Source organism: Chionomys nivalis, chromosome 3 (assembly GCF_950005125.1).
Source record: "Chionomys nivalis chromosome 3, mChiNiv1.1, whole genome shotgun sequence".
NCBI classification, from domain to species: Eukaryota; Metazoa; Chordata; class Mammalia; order Rodentia; family Cricetidae; genus Chionomys; species Chionomys nivalis.
This window is the reverse complement of record NC_080088.1, coordinates 22,168,224-22,188,579: the sequence shown is the minus strand read 5'-3', so window position 1 is coordinate 22,188,579 and position 20,356 is coordinate 22,168,224. Positions and strand designations below refer to the sequence as shown.

Here is a 20,356-nt window from a genome sequence, read left to right as displayed (position 1 = left end):
CTCAAACAAGACCCTACACTGCTCTCATTTATGAAAAGAAAAGCTTATTTAAGTGAACCATTGAAATCCAAAGCTTATATAAATAGAAACAAGTCATGAGAAGCACCAGGTTTCAGCCTAAGCAGGGAGTAGAACTTATGTTTGCTTGTTTGTTTTTTGCCTAATAACCTGAGTTCCTTTCTTTCCTTCAAGAATATTATCTCTACAGATTTTTAAATAATTTTTTTTCTTTTATCTTTTCATTTTTATGTTTATGAGCTTTGTTTGTTTGCTTTTTCTTCTTTTTCTTTGCCTGTGCGCATGTCTGTGCATCACACACATGCAGTGTCCTTGGAGAGAGTCAGATTCCTTGGAACCATAGTTACAGATGGTTGTGAACTGTTGTGTGGGTGCTCAGAATCTAACCACGTCCAATTAAATTCAGGTCGTCTGTAAGTTGAGTGGCTGATCTTAACTGTTGAGCCATTTCACCAGCCTCTTTTTTGTTTGCTTGTTTGTTTTTTATCTCTTTTATCTACTTTCCTATCCCCAGAACCTGGACAATATCTGATACTCAGAACTGAGATAATGAACACTTTAAAATAAGAGAAAAAACGGAGCAACATAAGGATGAATAAGAGCATCTGGAAATTAGAATTGGAAGTGGTAATTATAAAGATGGCCACTGGAATTATTTTATTTTTTTCTTTGGTCAGAGTTGGACAGTGACAGCTGGTCTGTCTTCCTTTTGATTTGCTTCATAAAACAAAATTCTCATCTTGAAGTAACAGCCTCCTTTAATTTTAAGACTGATAGCTTGATGCTGAACATATTTAGGAAGGAGTTTTCTCACTGTATCATCTTGATAATGACTAACAGATTACAATCTATCATTGATTCAGGCAAATAAATTTTCTTAGCAAAAAAAATTCTTGGCAGGTTGATATTGGATATATAGAATACATTACTTATCACAGGGCAAGGATTTTGTCCCTATGAACAAAGTAAAATATTCTCCCTAAACATACAAAAAATACTTTCCAAAATAATTAGAGGAATATTTTAATGATTGAGGAATACTAATAAATAGTAATAAATAGTATCTGTATTTTGAACTGAAATAATTCTTTAAAACTTTTCCTTTTTTAAGGGTGAGGTAGAAAATCAATTATGGTTTATCCAACTCTATTTTCTTTACATTGCAGGATGGCTGTTCTAGACTCCAGAATTACGGGATTCAAGGTGCCACAGAATTTGAATCAATGGAAAGGACTTTTTTTTCAAATGATAACAGAAACTAGACAAATACTTGAGGACCAAGAAATGAATTGTTTTAGTTGTATGTTGACTATCCTAAATGAAATGACTGTAGTGCATTAATATTTAAAAATAACGACAATGAGAAATGCTCAGAATCAAGTTTCTGACTATGAACCGGTGCATGTACCGGTTAAATGTCAGAAGTTTACAGCCATCCTGGTCTCTGCTCAATCTTCTTCTGTTCAAACCATCTTTCTTTACATTATCCATGATTCCGTCTGCATTCACTTGCTCAGTTAAATCAACCACTGACCTCCCTGCCTCCTACCTGCCTGTGTGATCTAGATGCAACCTTTCTGGATTTATTCATCCATGCCTACTCTTTCATCATGCTTGGGCCATACTCTTAATTTCTTGAGTTAGTGTCACTTGCTAGAAAAGAACAACTCAAAGTGCCTGGTATTAATCAACTTTGCATGACGTTACTATTACAGTCTTTATGATGTGTAACTATGCATCTTAGATTCATATGCTGTAAAGACTTATCACATAAGTAGGATGAGCAACTGTTCAATTCATGAAATGAAGGGGACTCAGAAGCTTTTATAAAAAGAGGCATTGGTTTTTAATTCTATACTTATTGAATCTTAATATCTGTTTAAAATGATGCTTTATATTTATTACTTGACTTTGAGTAAATTAATACTCTATTATATTAAGTTTTGGGTTGGATCAACCTCAGTAAGATAGTGTCAGTATATATGCAGGAGAAAATTGTTGACTTGTAATGCTTACCATGTTTTGGATATAATTATATTTTAAGAAGCAACATTATATCTTTGAAATATTCTAAAAATGTGAAGTATCCAAATCCCAATGGTATTTTTCTTTTAAGAGTATTCAAAATGCTTTTAATATCTACAAACTTTTCTTCATGTCCCCTTTCTCCTTCCTACACAATCTTCTACATATAACTTGCAAGTCAGAGGAGGGTGTCTGATGTGATGTGGGAGTCCCCTCTGTGTGTTGCTTGTATTAGTTAATGAATAAAGATTCAAGAACAATGGCAATGGGTTTTTGATCCTACTGCACGTACTGGCTTTGTGGGAGCCTAGGCAGTTTGGATGCTCACCTTACTAGACCTGGAGGGAGGTGGGTGGTCCTTGGACTTCCCACAGGGCAGGGAACCCGGATTACTCTTAGGGATGATGAGGGAGGGGGGCGTGATGGGGGAGGGGGAGGGAAATGGGAGGTGGTGGCGGGGAGGAGGCAGAAATCTTAAATAAATAAATAAATAAATAAATAAATAAATACACTGAAAAAAAAAAAGAAACTGACTTGGCCTGATAGGGCAGAACTTAGGTAGGTGAAGAAGCCAGAACTAAATTTTGGGAGGAAGAAAGCAGAGTCAGGGAGACGTTATGGATCCACAGGAGACAGACACTGGGAATTTTACTGGTAAGTCACTGCCACATGGCGATACACAGATTAATAGGAATGGGTCAAATTAAGATGCAAGAATTAACCAATAAGAAACCAGAGCTAATGGGCCAAGCAATGATTCAATTAATATAGTTTCTGTGTGGTTATTTTGGGGCTAAGCTGGCCGGGCAGCCAGGATGAACAAGCAGGTCCTCCAATCTGAAACTAAAGTTATAGAAGGTTGTGAGCCACTATATGGTGCTGGGAATTGAACCTGGGTCTTCTGCAAGAGCAACAAGTATTCCCAATGATTGAGCTCTCTATCCACTTAGGCCCCAGGAGCTTATTTTCGAGACACAATGAAATAAATTTTTTAAGACAAAATTTTTTTTTCCAAAACATTGACACAAACTTTATTAGAAAATTATGAAGTATTAACTGCCAAGTGAAAGATTCCAGTTGGGTGGTTTGCAGACTTTTTAAATGGATCAAGTCAGCACTTGACTCCATTAGTTAGAAGTGATGGTCTGTTAATTGGAATTCTAAAGAAACTGTTCATATAAGAACTAGCTCGTCTAAATTAGAGAAATGAGGAAAATATAGGAGAAATCTCATGAGGCGTATAGGATGCAGGAAGATGTGACACTTCTGGAATTAGATCACTTGCTACAAAGTCTGTACGCATCACATCAGTTCTATCTTCTGTATTTATACACATCAAAAATATACTCCACCCCAGCCATGGGTGGAAAATAAACAGTTCACAAACAAAACTGCAAAATGGTATGCGTTTACAGTAAAATGTGAATTACCTGTACACACATATTTAAGAGGCACAATCTGTTTTATACAGTAACTGTCATATGGAGTTCATATTATACACAGTGGTATCTGTTAAGTTAGTGGCTTGAGTGAGGACACAGTAACAAAATATGGATACAAAATAAATTAATCATTATTCAGTATTTTTAAAGTCACACACTTCAAAAAAACAGCAGCCAAATATACAACTAAAAGGTTCATTTTATGAAAAAATGATCTTGGATTTTAAAAAATAGTCCCTGTTAGGATGCATTTGTACCTTCTGAATAAACTCCACTGACATCAAGATTAGGTCTACGCAACTCTGTAACATAGGATTGAAGTCATTTCCTCCACTGTTTTTAACATTGCACTATACTAGAGAAGAGGACTCTAACTGCTCAGCCCCAACTCCAACAGCACTATTCTAGGTTTTCACGGACAATATCTGCCTTCCCATTTTAGTATTATTTATCTGTTCCATTATGCAAATTGTTCTTGCTCATGTCTTGAGTTCCACCAAATGTCTAAAATATCCAAGCTTGCTCTCTGTAACCCTAAATGGCTTAAGAGAAAGTGAAAAGCATGCGTGGAGACTGTAGGATAACTTGAATACTTGAGTCTCAGACATGTTCGCACAGATACTTTGTAATCTAGAATCAGAGATTCAGCCTTGAATATTTTCAGAATGCTGTTAAGGGCTTGTCTTTGGCATTTTCTCTATTAGTTCTAAAATAAAGCACAGCATCTTGTATTTTCCTGCCTACCTACTGCACACTTTGGGTGCAAAAAATGACTGATATTTAACAGCAACTTCACAACATTTTTCTTCATCAAGCTGTAAAGAAGTACCACCTTTCAACATTACACCCTGGGAAGCCGAAGTGCTTCATCTTAGTTAAACTTTCTTATTTCTCTTCTTTAGTTATTACAACACTGATAAACAGGATACACTTTATATTAATAAGACAGCCAGGATATAATTCCTATATGCCTTCATTAAAGCAAAATAATGATATATATCTTCCAGTAACATGGCCAACACAAAGTCAAACTACAATATTTTCTCCATTGGTCCCTGTAGCCATGTGCCTTGTGTTTTCTCTCTTCCCCTGCGTCCCTGCCTCCCTGCATCTCTCCCTCCCTCTTTCACCTTTTCTTTTAAGATAGGGACAGGGTCTCCCTAAGCTGCCCAGGCTGGCCTAGAACTTCCTGGGTAGCCCAGACAGGCCTTGAACTTGTTGTAAGGCCCCCGCCTCAGTTTTCAGAGTAGTTGGATTATATTCTTGCACTTCTAGGTTTGGTCATGGGGAAAAAAAGCAAACAAAATAACACAGCCAAATACAAATAACCACTACAATATTGGATCTGTGCAAAACTCCTGGATAGCAAAAATAGAGAGTAATGCAGCTTCATTGTGAGAGCACTTTGAAAAGGCAACAGATAACTCCCGTTTTCTTACCAAGCAGAACTGTGAAAATAAAAGCAGAGAATGTCATATTGAAGAAAAAGGAACTGGGAATTTCTATTATCTGGCAGGAAAGATCTGAATCAATCTGTAGCCATTTTAGGAAACATAGTAAAATCTGTAGACTAGGAGAATATAACAGAGAAAATGTGAAAGTACAATTTTTATGGTGGTTGATGAACACTGTCTATGCAGTGTATTAATACTGCTATGTCCAGGCCAATGTAAATACCTGACATCAACAGTCCTTCAAGTACAGACCAAATTAGGAGTTACATGTGATAACCCAGTAATGAATTATCAGCCCCTACTAATGTAAATCCGTACAAACTGGAGGGCTTATAAATGGCACTATGCCAGGAGCGTGTATCATGAGCTATTGTGGGCCATGATGCAATCGCAGCTTATAGCAACTGATAATTCAGATGTCATCTCACCTCAGAACTTCTTCGATGGAGGAAGCCTGCCCAGCAGAGCCAGCAGCACAACTGACTCTGAAAACTGTTGCTTTATCTGTAATTGCACCGTGGCCCACAGCAGCTCCTAATAAATGCTCCTGAGAGTATGAGATACTGCCAAAGTCGTGAGTGCAAATGGTTCCAGAATCCAGAGAAGTGGCTAACCTCCACGCTGTCACTTTAAAAACACTATGACAGTTCTCCAAACACAAACAGGACTCAACTGGTCACATTCAATTCTGAAATGAAACATTACATAAAATGTTCCTGTCTAAATGTCCTCAGGGTGATCTGTGAGCTATTTCGTGTCCTTCTTTTCTGAAGGAGGCTTCACAAAGCAGATCATCAAAATCGCTAGACAAGATCAGTTACCAGCACTCCCACGGAGCTCAGTTGAAATTAGTTTTCTGCAAATGTTTATTGGGGATTTCTAAAGCACTGACTTGGAGAGGCCAAGAGCCTCCATCAATCCCTGCCTGAATGGCCACTCCTGTCACCACTGCTAAATCAGGGTCCACAGACGTGTTGGGGTCTTTTCCAAAGAACTCTTGAATGACTTGGCGGATCCGCGGAATACGAGTCGAGCCCCCGACTAGAACCACCTCATCAATTTCAGTCTTGTCTAGGAGGCCTTCTTTTAATACCTGCTGAATGGGCACGAGGATTTTCTGAAAGAGATCTTCATTGAGGGTGTCAAAGAGCTGGCGTGAAATTTCTGTCTCAAACAACACCTGGCTTTTCCCCCTCTTGCTTTCAGAAAGGCCCGGCCTACGCACTCTGTTCACATGGTGATCATGTCCTGGGGAAAGCTGCTCTTTTGGCAGATGAGAGTCACCATTCTGAGGTGTCTGGCTGTCCTCTTCCTCTACACTGAGTAAAACTGATACCTGAGCAGAATCGTGAACCGTCAGATTTAATTTGACCATTTCCACGGCTTGTCTTAATCTATGGATTTCCTCTTTCCTGGAAGGGAGGAAGCCATATGTCTGATAGATCTGTTTATATAAATACTGAAGCAGCCTCTGATTGAAGTCTTGTCCTCCAAGTTTATTGTTTCCTAAAAGAACAATTAAAAACTTTGTTATACATACATGCATAAAACGTATCACCTATATGTTAACATATTCCAAGAATAAGGAATCCTGTAAAATATTAAGATTTTCTTAGCATGAATGTTGCCTAAGAAGAACTCTGTTAAGGTCAGACTCTGGAAACCCCTTTACGCCCACTCTTTCTGCCTCTCTGGTTATCATGTACTGTTGGCGCACAGTGCCAGCAAGGTTAGAAATTCTGACTGATGTAAAAGGAAGTACCTCGACCACACTGGAGAGGAATGCCAGGCCACTTGTTAAGCAGTTATTTGAAACACTGTCATTATTCTCAACAGAAGAAAGTAATTTTTACAATTAACATTTATTTTAATGATTAAAAGCTCAATAGAAATAGTTCTATGGGAAAGAAAAGCATAACATAAACTCAAAGTATGTATAAATTGGCTCTGATGAATCTGGTTAAGAGAGTGAACAATACATACATTAGAACAATTCTACTATTCAATCGAAACACCCTTACATTTTTAACCTAAAAAACACAAAGAGAAAATCTTGAAAAGTGATTTAAAATGAAAGAGCTTATTTCTTTAACAATATTAAAACTGCATTTCTCAGGACATTTATCTTATGACGCATAAGAAGATTAAATAATCCGAAACTCTTCATCTTAAAGCTTTCTTCCTTAATGCTCCTTTCACCTTTGCAAGAAAGCCCTGAAGGAGCCCCTCATCTGGCATATTGGAAGCCTAGACATTTTATTTTGACAGTTAACTGTGATCTTTACTACACAGACAGGAGCAACACCACACAGAAAATCACAAAATATTCTGAAAGCCACACCAACATGCTAAATGCTGGGCATATAAGGCAAACAGGCTTGAGCCTCTCTAATTCCATGTTGTTCTTACCGGACATGGCTCGGGTAAGAAACATCCCTCCTTGTTTATTCAGTAACGACACATCAAGAGTTCCTCCTCCCAGGTCGATGACCAATACATAGAAGACATCCACCTTGTGCAGACCGTAGGCCATAGCTGCTGCCGTTGGTTCGTTGATCACTCTTAAGATCTTCAGGCCTGAAACCCACAAGAGGAAAGAGTCTACTCAACTTGTACTAACAATATACTTGTTTCTTCTTTAACATGAACTTCACCAAGCGGCGACCAAAGCAGTAGGAGAAAGACAGTGGGATGAAATCAGAGATTCTTCTCACTGGGCTAATTAAAATTATTCTTAAAGAGTACAACATGGAAAAAAGAAAAGTCCAAGTTTAGTGACTTGAAACTTCATTAACATTCGAGGAAAAGCTCTTCCAGCCTTTTCTAATATTGAGAATGGATTTGGAAATACAGAGTTGTGGAAATGTGACAAGCTGATCTTGTACAAAAGATCCCTTTACCTTGAGTAAGATTCCTGCTTTGAACAAACTCCACCCTTAAAGTGTTCTCTGTAAAATATGGCACTACACTTCCAGGGCCCCATCAAGAATTCCACCCAAGATCATATTGCCCTTCCCTTTAGTTATAAAACTTGGTAGCTCTGCTCTGGTCATGTACAAAGTCCTCTGGTCAGAAACACTTAAGTGTTGCCCTTCAGTGAGGCATGCCTGATCATTCTATATGGCACCCCTATGCTCTGACTACCCCCCAACCCTCTATTCTTCCACTCATATAACTTTCTGATGCAGTCTGCACCAGTAGCTGTGGACACGACATGAATTATCCCCATGAGGTGAATGGGAATGACAGAGGACACTGCTGATTACCATCCATTGGAAGAGGAGGGTACAGCTACTATTAGTGAAGACGTAAGGATAAGTGTAAGGAGTTTCCATAATAAAACATTACACTTTATGCTTATTCTGTGCTTCTATCTAGCTGTAAATAAACACCACACACAAAAATAGGATTTGTAGGACAGTGGTATACTCTTTTCATCTTGCAAATTCTAGAACCACATTCACCTTAATAACAAAGAGATCATATCTCTCAGCAGAAGTGCAGACGTGCTCATGTTCTCTTATAGGCTTTGTCATGTATCTGAATAGCTTCATTTTTGTATATTTTTTTAACTTTTTTTTTTTTGGCACTTCAAGACAGGATTTCCCAGTAGCTGTAGACTAGGCTGGCTTCAAACTCACAGAGATCCGCCTGCCTCTGCTATCCAAGTGTTGGGATTAAAGGTGTGTGCCACCACTGCCCGGCCTTTTTGGTTTTTGTTTTGTTTTTTGGTGTGTATGTGTTTTACATTTTTTGAGGATGTGTGTGTCCTGGAGGACTGAACCCAGGCAAGTGCTTATCTTCTCTAGAAAGCAATCTACCAGAAAGCTACATCCCCAGTCCCAAACAATGCCCCCCCATAATATAAACATAATATAAACATAATATAAACATTCAATATAAAGTTCATAATTATTATCTGCAAATGTATATTCATCTGCCATATAGTTTATGTGGTCAGAGGTGATTTACAGCATGGTCATTCTTGCTGCAGAAGATTATGTCCTAACAAAACCCTGACAAAACCACACATCAGTCAAGGATGCTATTACCAGCAAGGTTGGCGGCTTGAATTGTTGAATTTCTCTGTTTTAGGTCAAATTCTGCTGGTACAGAAATGACAGCATTGGCAACTGGCATTCCGAGGTATTCCTCTGCCATTTTTTTCAGTTTTAGCAACAATCGAGAGCCAACATATTCTGGAGAAACGATGATGGTTTCATTACTTGTTACAGAAAACTCAGCCATTCCATTTCTATGTAAAACCTGTAAATAAAATTTGAAAAACCACAACGTGAATGTATGCATGTAAACACATATGTACATTTACTTTCACACGTACACTTGGATTTATTCAACAAAAGCCTTTATAAAGTAATACAATCCACTATAATCTACCCAGTACACTTTTCCAGATTAGAATTTACTTAATGTGATACTTCAAAATTTATACAATAAATTTATGTTACGGTTTTCGATAATGAAAATGAAAGCCAAGAATTTAACAGGAACCTAGAGTACTCTTGCTACATACTTACTGGAAGAATAAACAATGTCATGCACTTGATTCACGTTATTGGGAGCTCTATGTTTCAAGACCCTCAGTGGGTCTTAAGACCTTTACACTTAGATGAAACACTTTACAGCTTCTCGCCAACATATACTAATAACCATTACCATTAATATTACACTTTGGGCCATTACTTAGTAAAATAATTTCAACAAAAACATTGCAATGCCTGTAACACCTAACAACCAGCAAGGCCACTAAGTGAATAAAGGTCAGAGAAACCATGCAACGAAGAGCTGGATGAGACCCATTCTGGGCAAGAGTGAGAAGAGCAGAGATGACTTCCTCACGCTTCTCTTCAACAACTTACAGATTGGTTGTCTCTGGGACTCTGCATTTCATATTCTCAGCTAGTCATTGAGTGCAAAGAATTAAAACCCCAAGAGAGAAAACTAAAGAAAGTAAACTCACAAAGGCTACAAGAATGTGTTTAGTAAGCTGTCTAGCGAGTCTAATTCATTAGAATACTACCGCTAACTTGGAATAAAAGTCCGACACGGGATAAATAAAAACAAAAATTACATGTTTTAAGAGAAATCACTGGAAAATAAATACATAAAAGCACTAAAGTAGAAAACCAAAAGGAAAAAAAAGACAAAACAGCGAACCAATAAAGTTTGAAAGTTCCTACTGATTACCATTAGAATCAGTCACTCTTCCAAAGCTGAGATTTCATGAAGGTTTAATACATTGACAGGAAGCAACAAATTATGCAGCATAAAAGTGATAAAGTGAAAAAAAATAATAAAAACACATAAAAAGGTATTTTATTGTCATTAGGAAAAAGTGAAATTTGTCAAAACAGGACAGAAAAGAAGAAATGCATCATTAAATAAAATAAAAATACCCGAGGCAGAGGCAGGCAGATCTCTGTGAGTTCTAGGCCAGACAAGTCTACAAACTGAGATACTGCTTCAAAAACAAACAAAGAAACAAACAAAAACCCCAACATAACCAAAAACAAACAAAACATCACTAAATATAACTTTATTGGAAATCAGAGGAATAACATTTAATACAATAAGACATTTCTTATTTGTGGATTGGCAAATACAAAATAAACTGGCATGGTGGTGAGTTTTCACGTTCAACAAGAACCTGGGCTATGTAGCAAGACCTACCTCAGTAAGTAAATAAAATCTTATCACCTACTGAAGATACAATCAACAAAAAATAATGGTTAAGAGCATGTAACCTCCTGGAGTACAATTAGGGAATATGGATAAAATTCCTTAAACACACACACACACACCTCATCAATTCTACAAGGCAGGCAATTTCTGACACATACAAAGAATATGTGAATCCTTATGGAACTTCAAACATTGTTGTCATACCAGGAAAGTAATGTAATGTAAGAGATACTGATGAGATGGATCATCTCATATAATGTATTTCTGCAGTCACTAAAGATAGGAAGATGCACTACTTAGTGTCTGCAACATACTGCTGCATTTCAAATGTCAGAAAACACCAAAACCAGAGTACAAACATTATATGTGTACAAACAAGCTACATATATAGAAAATATCCATCCATAGGACATGAGGCTTCATCATCCTTTATTATGAGAATAGCAGAATAGGCACACAGCAAGGCCCATTTCCCTGACAGGGAGCCACTGATTTGATTCACCCTGCCGCTGCTGAGAAACTTCTCTGTGAGGGCATATAACTCCCTTATAGATAAACCCTGTTGAGATACAATGATGTGCAGCATGAAGCCAAAGCACTAATTGAAACAGTGTAATAATCAAACTGACACAGACTTTAGATTAATTTCATACCTTAAATGGGTATCTGCCGATTTCAGCTTCCAACTCTTCTGGGGTGAAAATCTTTCCTATGAACCTTTTAGCATCATATATTGTGTTTTGAGGATTTGCATCCGCCAGCTCTAGGCTGTCATATCCCACATATATGTCACCATCAGTAAAGGACACCATGCTGGGGATGCTGACGTGCCCATTTTCATCTGGAATCACCTTTACTTTTCCGGTTCCAGGAAAAAACACACCAACGGAACAATAGGTGGTACCCAGGTCAATGCCAATCACTTTGGGAGTAGGCAGTGGTAAATACTGTTGTGCCAAGTAGCCAGCCAACAGCAGAGTCAAAACAGCTGAACCTGAAAAGAGACCAAGCAAAAGACACCTCTTTACCAAACAACCACTATATACCATTCCTGCAGCAACATCTCTTCAATGACATTCTTGATTCAAAATATTTTACTCTAACTACTTCTTTTAGACATTAAGTCTTTCACATTCCAGTGGGCTACAATTGAACATAGTAAAGAAAAACAATCGAAAGTCCTCACAACTGTATTTCTGTATAATTAATTATAAGAAAACAAAGGAGTAAAATGTAAAGATATTTCATTAATAATTATGCTGTTGCTGAATGGAAATACCACAAATTTGAAGCAAAAGCTAGTTACAACCCACGTTTCTTGACCTATTGCCATTGAGATTGACAGCTTCATAAACAGTTCTATCTGCATTAGTAAAATGAAATTCCATCATGAAACTCTCACAGCAAAAGCTTTGGTATTGTAAGGTTAACCTCTTTGATTATGGTCTTTATCCATTCAAAAGGATAAAATAAATAAGTTGATGCGGTGATTTTCAAAATTGCTTGGGTATTACTGATACCTCATAACAGAGCCCCAGCGTTTTTGCATATTTAAATAGGAACTAAGGACATATTTCTCTAAGAGGTAGTATTTAAAGAAGTATTTAACTGCTAACCCCGATAGCAGCATCATGGAAGTTACCTCAAGGCAAGTTTTTTCACCGCTGTATTCCACAGCAAGAGCAGAAGCTCAGCAAATACCAATTAAAGCAAAAAGATCAAATACAAACGTCATGCATACTGTACCTCATGCGAATAAGGACATCGCTCTGAATTCAGAATGAATGTCTTACTTGGTTTCACAGGTGATACCTGCTCTCATTTAGACTCATGCTAAGAAACCAGAACGTCAGCCTGTACTCCTTGCTGTTGGTAATTGCTAGCTCCTTCAAATCAACGCCTGGCTCAGAGCAGATCAAGAGCCTACCCGGTCGCTTGTGTCTTCTAGCCTACAGACAAATCCTAAAATTTCATCACCAATAGCAAGGGAATGCATTCCGAAACGATAAGTTTGAAAGAGAAACCAGCTACACAGGCACACGGACCAGAATCCCCTCTCAACTCATCATCCCAAGTGTCGCTCAAGACTACAGCTCGAAATTCCCTCTTCTTACTCCCCAAGGGGTTCTCGCAGCCTCCACGGAGAACCGAATCAAGCTATTAACTCAAGACCGAGGTCTTTTGCGAAGTACGCATTCCTACACCCGGGTCCCTCAGACCTGTGGCTGGCGGCAGGACCCCCAAGATGACTCTAGCAGCCGGACCCCGGCTCCGGGCGCCCCGCCCCCACCGGCCCCCACCAGCATCAGCCACCTTTCCAGGTTCCCTGCGGCTGTGTGACCTGGGTTCAGGAGGTGAGACAGCCAACCCCTGTCCGCCCCGACCTCCTCAAACCAACCCGTCGACTGTCAGAGCAGCAGGGACCCTGGGATACCGACCCAAGATCGTCATCTCCCCAGCCATCAGTCCCGCCGAACAAGCAGAGAGATGACTGTACTGACGGGAGGCACCGCCCCCTCGCCGCCGGCCGACGCGCAGCCTCCTGGGAAGTGTAGTCCGTCGGCTCCGAGGCAGCTGGAGGCACTACGTCTTTCAGCACATCAGGGACTCCATCTACCATGAGGCCGCGGGGTGGAGTCCTCTCAGACCGGTGAGGAAATTGTCGCCTCCCTATTCATGAAGGCCCAGCAAACCAGGCTTGCTGGGGAGCAGCCTCCGGGAAAGGTCAGAGTTTGTCACTCAGCAAACCCGAAACGCCGCGAACCTACTGGCCTGAAAACTGTCGCTGTCGCCCCGCCCCGCCCCGCCGCGTTGAATTGTGGGAGCTGCAGTTCTCGACTGCCCGGAGCTCGGAAGGAGTAAGGAGGAGGATAAAACCTGTTTAGAAGCTGAGGTGGGTTGCACTGCCGTCCTGGCGCGGGATTCAAACCTGTTCCGCCTCCCTTTACGGTTTATTCCTTTGCTCGAAATCAAGACTCTAGTCGGAGTTTTCGTAAACCCTCCAAAGTCCCCTCTGCATTCCTAGAAGAGGCTCTGTAGTGGTCCTACAGGACACCTGCCTCGTGGACCTGCTCTTTGCACTGTAAATAGCCCTGCATCTCTTAAAATCATCGCCAGTCCCGTGCTGTTGTTGTCAATAAATTAGTTCAAGTGATCTTCAGCAGTGAGGTTTATCCCAATCTGCAAGGACACATTTTTTAATCTAATATTAACATTCAAATATGCTATTAAAAACAGATAAAACAATAAACCCCTAATTCTGCTAATTATGTCATAAATGGCAAGAATTGACGTCCTCGACAGGTCCTGTCACTGTGCAGACTTTCGTATTAGGTGCCTTTCTTCTTGCCGCCATGAAACCCTTATCAAAGCAATCTGAAGAAGGCGAAAGTATTTATTTTGACTCGAAATTCAAGGGTACAGTCGTCATAGTGAGGAAGTCTTGGTAGCAGGATCTTTAGCTAGCTGGTCACGTTCCATCTGGGGTCAGGGAGCAGAAAGGAAATGCAGGTATTTTTCTCTCTGTTATTCAGTTTTAGACCCACTGGATTGATACTACTCTCCAAAGTTAGGTGAGGTCGTCCCACCTCAATTAGCCAGGTCAGAAACTCCCTCACAGACATACTCGGAAGTTGGTGTCCGGATGAGTCTGAAGCCCATCAAGTTGAAAAGATTAACCACAGCTATTGAGGGTACTTGTGCTTTTTAGTGCATGAAACCTGATTTTCTTCTCATTGTCTAATATTTGATATGATCTAATTACTTTCTGAAAATAATATTATTATTAATATTGGGTAAGTTTATGAACCCTTAAGGTCCTAGAGGCCTAAGTCTGCTTCTCTGCCTTAGATACATTTCAATAAGTTCCACTTGACAACAGGTCAACCTCCTATGGGAATAAGCCTGTACTGATTTTCAACTTGTGTAAAATCTGTTTATCTATTCATCATCTGTGTAGCTATCCCCTGCTTTATCTATCTATCTATCTATCTATCTATCTATCTATCTATCTATCTATCTATCTCTACATCCATCTGTCATTTATGTATCTGTGATACAGGTAGATATTATCACATACACATATATAATGATTTTAAGTCTGAATTATGGCCAGCAGAGATCTTTTATAATACACTTTAATTTTTAAATATTTTGTTATGTGAAATATGAAACACATGAATTTCTAAGTACTATGTACCAAAATTCTTATGAAGAAAGCGTAATTCAAACATCCAACTGACCATTTGTATGAGTAATGATAGTTTTGACAATTATTATTGAGCAATTGCTGTGTGCTTAGCACATGGGAAGCCACTGGTGCAATAAAGGAAAGTGAAGGTAAACAGACATTTAATTTAGTGTGGTATGTGCCATAATACTAGTATGATCAGTAGGAAGAAACAAAATTGGAAAAAACCTTGTAATTTTACCTTTAAGAAAAGTTCCAGTTCCAGTGTGTGAGAAGTTTCTCTCTCTGTCTCTCTCTGTCTCTCTCTCTCTGTCTCTCTCTCTCTCTCTCTCTCTCTCTCTCTCGAAATCTGAGAGTCAAGATATAAAATGGAAAATAAGAAGTAGCCAGGTGGAAGTAGTCCAGATAATGGTAACCAAATTATCAACAGCGTAGACACAGATAATCATTAAAATTCATAAACCCCGGGACTAGCATCAGGAAGCTCGTCATCTGTGCCAGGCACAGTGGTCATTTATTTGTCTGTTTGTTTGTTTGTCTTTACAGTGGTCATGTAAATTCACTCTGTCCACCAAAATATTGTCATATGAAAGAGAAGTGTCACCTATTGGCCCAAGTATTGCCTCATTTGGTACCTAGTTGGTGGGGCTATTTGGGAAGTTGGGTTAGGAAAGAGTTTTAGGGTATGGAGACTTTTTGGAGGAAGTACATCACCGGGGAGCAGGTTTTCACGGTTTCTGGCTTCGCTACACTCGCAGTACTTTCTGTGTACAGTTGAGATATGGTCCTTTAGTTTCCTGCACTGGTTGCCTGCTTCTGTGTCTCCCCTGCCAATATGAAGGTCTAGCCTTCTGGAACAGTTAGCCAACATAAACTTTTTCTTCAGTGGCTAATTAGTTCCCAGCTGCCTGGCTAGCTTCGACCTGAAATAATCACACAGAAACTGCATTTGTTAAATCACTGCTTGGCCCATTAGCTCTAGACACTTACTGGCTAACTCTTACATATTAATTTAACCCATTTCTATTAATCTGTGTATGCCATGTGGCTGTGTCTTACCGGCTAAAGTTCCAGGGTCTGTCTCTGGAGGCGCTATATGGCATCTCTCTAACTCCACCTCTTTTCTCCCTGCATTCAGCGTTTTCCCACTGTTGTGGGAGCTGCAGGCTGTGTTCCTGCCACCCAGCTCCCAGCTGCCTGGCTAGCTCATGTCCCAAAATAACAACACACAAACTGTATTCTTTTAAACACTGCCTGGCCCATTATATCTAGCCTCTTCTAGACTAATTCTCACATATTAATTTAGCCCATTTCTAATAATCTGTGTAGCACCCCAAAGTGCGCTTACCGGGAAGATTCTAGCCTACGTCCCTCCTGGGTTGGAGCTTTATCACGTCTGCCCCAGAGAACAGAGCTAAGGCATATGAGCTCACTTCCTCTTCCTCCTAGCATTCTGTTCTGTTTACTCCACCCACGTAAAGGCTGGCCAATCAAATGGGCCAAGGCAGTTTCTTTATTAACCGATGACCTTCCTCCATCATTTCCCCTTTTTCTGTTTAAACAAAAAAAAAGGAAGACTAACTTTAACAGCAAAATTACATATAACAAAACAGTTATCAAGCAAGAATTACAGTTACAATATTTACATCTACTTTATCTTTTATCATAACAAAGGAAAACTATAACTATTTTTCAACTCCATCGAAGACTCCAGAAAGATACAATATTACCTAAGCAAACAAGAAATAAGCAACTTCCAAACTCTAGAAATGACAGAGACATCTCGCTGCCTGGACAGTCACCCAAAGTTTCTCTGTACCGTTGGGGCATCCATCTTCGGCCTACAGGCCCATGGTATCCAGCAGACATTTCCATGAAGCAGGAAAATTCAAAGGCAGTTCAGTCACTATCTGTTGTGTCCTGCAGAATGTCTCACAGACTCCTTCATGAATCAGGAACCCCGAAAGATCATCTCACCTTTAGGCAAGTTCAGTAGTCCTCTCTCTCTGCGGGTTCTCTGTGTCCAGTTTATACAATAGTCCAGGCAAGAGCAGTTTCTTGCCCAAATGGCTATCAAACTCCATAAGGTGCCTCTTCGATGCCCATCTTCTTTCTTCTTGAAGTAGATTGGTGCTGTCAGGAGCAGACGTGTCTCATTGTCATGAAAAACCCTGTTATTAAAACATTTAAAATGCCATATTCTCTAGCCTTTGAAAGATATGATGAATGCCTATCTGAAATATATCCATGCACATCTAGAAAATCTAACTAACATGACTACAAACTTGACTATCATAGATGATTATCTATTAACAACCTATATACATTACATTTTTTACATGAACTACACAATCACAATACCTTAATCAAGATCAGAAATACATATAACAAAATTGACCTTAAAATCCATACCAATGCAAATTATTCATATCTATATCATATCCTCCTTTAAATGTAAAAGAACATTTATAAACAATATATGGGAACATGGGCGCAGTTATTTCTCTCCAAACTGCTTCCTGCTGAATGGGGGCGCTGTTAATCAGGTCTTTTATGGTATAACCTGTGTGCTAGATTCATCTCAATCAGCAGTCAAGTGAAGCAATTTTTTGAGGGTGTTCACAGCAACCCTTCAGGAGGGCATGGTACATCATACCATATTAAGATAGAAACAATCCACAGGGTTTCATCCTCTGTGAAAACAAAACAAGAAACTCCTTTCCAAAGCATCATGTCCTTAGATCCAAATTTTAAAGTCAAGGTATTTTCAAAATATCTATGTTGGATTAGTTCAGCAGCATTTATAAACAAATATCTTTTAGCAGCTGTTGCTCTTTCCTCAGTATTCAAACAATTCAAACAGAGCATAATAGCGTAAAGTATCAAGATTCTCATTGTATTTTCCATCTTTGTGCGGCTTTATTTTAACCTCTATTTCGTTTATTTTTACTTTACTTTTATTTTTATTTATTTATTTTTGAGACAAGTTCTCTGTATATCTTTGTCCTGGAATTACTCTGTAGACCAGGCTGTCCTTGAACTCTCAGAGATCCTTCTGTCTCTGCCTCCCAGGCATTGGGATTAAAGGCGTGTGCTACCACACCTTGAAGTCACAGAGGTCAATCTCCCTCTGCCTCCCAAGTTTAAAGGTCTGTACTACCACACCCAGCTACTTTCTTTCTTCCTTTATTTTTACTTTTAAGAACTTTAACTTTTAGCCTGCATATATTTTTAAACACACTGTAAATCATTTAAAGGTTTTCTTTGTCTTTGAATCTCTCTTTATATATATCTCGCTTGTTCTGACCACACGAGCCTTTAAATTACTGGGCAATATGGGTAGGATTAAAGCCGTGGCTTTGGTGGCTGGATCCAGCCCATTCCTTAGCTTTCCAGCCTCATGGCTGAAGTACTGCTGGAGCCATTTTTATTGCCACAACTCTGTGGTGTTTCAAAGTCCCTGCCAGCAAGTAAGCTGCAGCATTCTGCTCACAGACCACACTCATTCAGACTGCCTGCCTGAGTCAGAGTTTGCCCTGGCAGGACAGCCCAGAAAGCCAGCATTTTAAAACAGCACAACTTTTTTCCTGCTACTGCTGAAAACAAACAAGCATGCAGTCAGCTTTTATCAATACCATTTAAGTGTTTCATGGCAGGAACTCTTAATGAGCTGCAGGATTTTGCAGCTAAAGCTGAGTCAAGAAGCCTCTCTTAGATGAGAGCACTTGCTTGCCTCTAGCAAGCAGAGCAGACCCGAGAAATTGCTGCTATCAAGAAAACATGCTTTACTCTATTCTTTCCCAAGCTTTCTCAGACTTTCTGTGGATGCAGTTATCCACGTGGGCGCCATTCTGTAGTGGGAGCTGCGGGCTGTGTTCCTGCCACCCAGCTCCCAGCTGCCTGGCTAGCTCATGCCCCAAAATAACAACACACAAACTGTATTCTTTTAAACACTGCCTGGCCCATTATATCTAGCCTCTTCCAGGCTAATTCCCACGTATTAATTTAGCCCATTTCTAATAATCTGTGTAGCACCCTAAAGTGCGCTTACCGGGAAGATTCTAGCCTACGTCCATCCTGGGTTGGAGCTTCATCGCGCCTGCCCTAGAGAGCAGAGCTAAGGCGTATGAGCTCACTTCCTCTTCCTCCCAGCATTCTGTTCTGTTTACTCCAGCCACGTAAAGGCTGGCCAATCAAATGGGCCAAGACAGTTTCTTTATTAGCCAATGACCTTCCTCCATCACCCCACCTAGCTCTGTTCCCCTATAGCTCTGCTATAGGCCCAAAGCAGTTCCTTTATTTATCAAAGGTAATCACAGCATACAGAGGGAAATCCCACATCATGTGGTGATTTAAGGTTAAAAATGCAAGGTCTCAATTCTTTCTGCCACCAGAGCTGTCTCTGCTATCTTGGATTCTAACCATCTGAAACAGTAAGCTAACATAAACACTTTTATAAAATTGCCTGGGTCGTAGTGTTATCACAGCAATAGAAAAGTAACGAATATAGCCCCTCTCATAGATGTTTTTAATCAGAGAAATGAAAAGGTAGCTAGTGCACACCCGTTCCTCCTGTACTTTTTATTTGTCTAGAAGGCAGCAGTAGACTACATTATCTCAGAGTAGAAAACCCTTAGCCTCAGAGAAAGGAATATAGCATGCCATACACAGGTTATCTTCATTGCTTGTTACTACCTTAACAAAGTGTCTTAAAACCAATTGAGGCATATTATTGTACAATTCTATAGGCTGGAAATTTGGTATTATGTTTTGATAGATGAAGAACAAGTTGTCAACCCATTTAGGTGTACTGAATTACAGTCCTACTTTTCATTCCCAAGTAAGTTTCCTTACTGGGGCTTCCCCTTTATATTTCTGATTAACTTAAATAGATTTGTCTCTATTGTATATCTACTATAAATTGATGGTTGAAGATGGATGTTTTTTTCTAATTAATTTTTCCTTTGACTATGTATTTTTCTATTAAGAAGTATAAAATGAGGTGAATTTCTAATACTTAGTACCCACGAATGTTGCAAGTGGGGTTGAGGCACAAATAATGAGATGTTCTGATGTCACACTCAGGTACAGTCTTCTCTTCATTTTATATTTTTGTCTCCTTTAAAAGGAAATGGCCTTTTTATACACAGTTCAGCTGGCCTTGGTGAGTTCCCGAAAGATCATCCCCATTGTCTCAGTATGTGGGTGCACCCCTCATGGTCCTGAGTTCCTTGCTTGTGTTCTCTCTCCTTCTGCTCCTGATTTGGACCTTGGGATTTCAGTCCGGTGCTCCAATGTGGGTCTCTGTCTCTGTCTCCTTTCATCGTCTGATGAAGGTTAATATCCAGGAGGATGACTATATGTTTTTCTTTGGGTTCACCTTCTTATTTAACTTCTCTAGGATCATGAATTATAGGCTCAATGTCCTTTATTTATGACTAGAAACCAATTATGAGTGAGTACATTCCATGTTCCTCTTTTTGGGTCTGGCTTACCTCACTCAGGATAGTGTTTTCTATTTCCGC

The 20,356-nt window shown here is 39.5% G+C and overlaps 1 protein-coding gene and 1 long non-coding RNA gene across 2 annotated transcripts in view; one reads left to right on the top strand and one right to left on the bottom strand.

Annotated features, from left to right (window-relative positions):
- Positions 1 to 3,072: 3,072 nt before the first annotated feature.
- Positions 3,073 to 13,130, bottom strand: Hspa13 (heat shock protein family A (Hsp70) member 13). The gene is made up of 5 exons (XM_057765965.1): positions 13,081 to 13,130; positions 11,296 to 11,636; positions 8,992 to 9,205; positions 7,349 to 7,516; positions 3,073 to 6,445 (listed from the first exon to the last, which is right to left on the bottom strand). The coding sequence occupies exons 1-5, from the start codon at positions 13,103 to 13,105 to the stop codon at positions 5,778 to 5,780; spliced, it is 1,416 nt and encodes a 471-aa protein (XP_057621948.1). The 5' UTR covers positions 13,106 to 13,130; the 3' UTR covers positions 3,073 to 5,777.
- Positions 13,131 to 13,442: 312 nt separating this feature from the next.
- Positions 13,443 to 20,356, top strand: part of LOC130871651 (uncharacterized) — a 131,768-nt gene continuing 124,854 nt past the window's right edge. The window contains exon 1 of the long non-coding RNA XR_009056849.1: positions 13,443 to 13,535. This is a non-coding gene — a long non-coding RNA (uncharacterized LOC130871651). The remainder of the gene's footprint in view (positions 13,536 to 20,356) is intronic.

Coding starts and splice junctions, on each gene's coding strand:
- Hspa13 (XM_057765965.1), bottom strand. CDS start 13,105: ATGGCTGGGGAGATGACGATCTTGG. Junction 11,637..13,080: donor TGGGGAGATGACGATCTTGG/GTCGGTATCCCA, acceptor GTCTCTTTTCAG/GTTCAGCTGTTTTGACTCTG. Junction 7,517..8,991: donor TCAAGCCGCCAACCTTGCTG/GTAATAGCATCC, acceptor TGTGGGTTTCAG/GCCTGAAGATCTTAAGAGTG.